The sequence below is a fragment of the Phaethon lepturus genome, unplaced genomic scaffold (genome assembly GCF_000687285.1).
Source record: "Phaethon lepturus isolate BGI_N335 unplaced genomic scaffold, ASM68728v1 scaffold23954, whole genome shotgun sequence".
Classification (NCBI taxonomy): domain Eukaryota; kingdom Metazoa; phylum Chordata; class Aves; order Phaethontiformes; family Phaethontidae; genus Phaethon; species Phaethon lepturus.
Window position 1 is genome coordinate 7,284 of NW_010537334.1, and position 1,873 is coordinate 9,156.

Below are 1,873 nucleotides of genomic sequence, written 5' to 3' on the forward strand. Positions count from 1 at the left end.
CGGGGACGCACGCTCACCCTCCAGCTTGCTCTCCGCATTCTCCTGTGGCTTTTCCTCAGTGTTTCGGCTCTCTCTTGGCTCCAGCTGATCCGCTCTGTCCGGCAGGGCCAGCTCCTGCTTTTCACCTGCGGACCAAGGATCAACAGAACTTTGCAGTCAATAAGGACGCTCCGGCAGCAGATGTTCTCTAAAATGACTCCACATCGTGTTGTCCCTCCCTGCCTAAGCCAGCACAGTTTATATTCAACCCGATGACTGCAAGGGAAGTAATAAAAAAAAATATTTAACAATCTTATAGACTCATGGCAGCAAGCCAGCGCTAACTACCTCAGCCAATTAAAATGCAAGAACGGTTCTAACTAGCTTTTAGACGGGCACTTAGCAATGTGTTACCTGTCAAGATCTCCCGGCTCCGTGTCCCCAGTGAGTTCGGAGACGCACAGGAACAGCATGGCACCTGACATTTAGTAGGCTAGCAAACAACTGTTTGACAGATATTATAGTAGCTGTCAAAGCCACCAGATTCCTCCTTTTCCCCAACAGCTGCTGAAGGGACTGTGCACGCTCACATGCTAATCTCGTGAATTAAAAGGAAACACTGGGATGTAGGTAGGAATAACCAAATTTCCCAGTTGCCAGGGCGGATTACAGGCCAAGAGGAGCGTTTGTTCAGATGAGCCACCGCCAAGGGAGCTTACCAGGGTCACCTTCTTTCTCCACGGACTTCGCAGCCTCCTCTGCTTTCCTGGGGAGCTGGAGCTTTGATTTCTCCCTGTCACCTGCAGCCTCAGCTTTCTTCTCGCCGTCCGGCACAGCAGCTTGTGCCTTGGCTTCCAGCACTTGTTTGTCTGGCTCCAGCTCTTTGTATGGCAGCCTGCCATCCTGCTGCACAATCACCTCCAGGACGTTCTTTGGATTCTTAACGGGTTCGTCAGTCCCTCCCCGCAGTCGGTTCTCAGCAATCGCTTCCTTCCCTTGTTTTGGGCCAAGTGCCTCTTTCTGGGGATTCGGCATGACTGGCTCCTCCAGCGCAGGCTTGAGCAGACGACCGTTGGCTCCTCCGGGTGCAAGCTTGTTCTCATCGGATTCCTCCCGCTCTCGCCCCATGTCCACGACCACTTCATCGTGCGGGACGGGTGGCTCGTGGCGATGCGCTTCCCCCACGGGCAGGGCGATCCCTAGGGCAGACGACAGACAGGGTTAGGGGGCTCCAGGCTGATGGGAAAAAGTAACGGGCAGCAGGTCCACAGCACACCCAGCACCCGGCTACCTGCTGCCCTTTTTCAGCCCTGCCTTTCCTTTCTCATCAGGAGGCTGCATGCCTAACGTGCCTCGAGAGCATCAAACGCTGTATCACCTTCAGTCCACAAGGTAACGAGCAGAGATCAGGATCTGTATCTGAAATAATCCTGCAACATATGCCTCCCGGCTCCAAAGCCGACACCCTTTCCCCAGGTTCCTCGTTACCTTGATCGGGACGGTCAAGCTGCACTTTCTCCTCCGGCTTTCCTCTCTCCTCCTCTCTCTTGGGTACCTCCATGGGCACCTTGATTTGTGGCTGCTCCATCTCCTCCTTCTCATCCAGCAGCTTCGGTTTATCACGGTCATCCTCCGCCTCCTCTACTGCCGGGTTCTGGTCTGCAAACAGGACAGTTAATGGCACGGGGTTACGCACGGCCGCGCTGCCAGCGCGCCGGCAGGATCAAGGCGATCGCTTTGTCTGCTGCAACCCCTTTTACCGGCGCAAGCCGAGCAGCTCTTTTCCCTCCAGCGCTAGTACGGAAGGGTTGGGGCTTTTGTTCTGGGGTCGCCTGTTTGTTTTCCCCGCAGTGGCTTTTTATGGAGCTGCTGGCGCGGAAGCCCAGGCCAGGCA

General features: G+C 55.3%; 1 protein-coding gene across 1 annotated transcript in view; it reads right to left on the reverse strand.

Annotated features, from left to right (window-relative positions):
• Positions 1-1,638, reverse strand: part of LOC104620296 (putative sodium-coupled neutral amino acid transporter 10) — a gene marked incomplete at its 5' end in the record, with an annotated part of 6,428 nt that extends 4,790 nt beyond the window's left edge. The window contains 3 exons of the mRNA XM_010286471.1: positions 18-125; positions 699-1,178; positions 1,468-1,638. Coding sequence (XP_010284773.1) covers positions 18-125; positions 699-1,178; positions 1,468-1,638 — 759 coding nt within the window. The remainder of the gene's footprint in view (positions 1-17; positions 126-698; positions 1,179-1,467) is intronic.
• Positions 1,639-1,873: the final 235 nt, after the last annotated feature.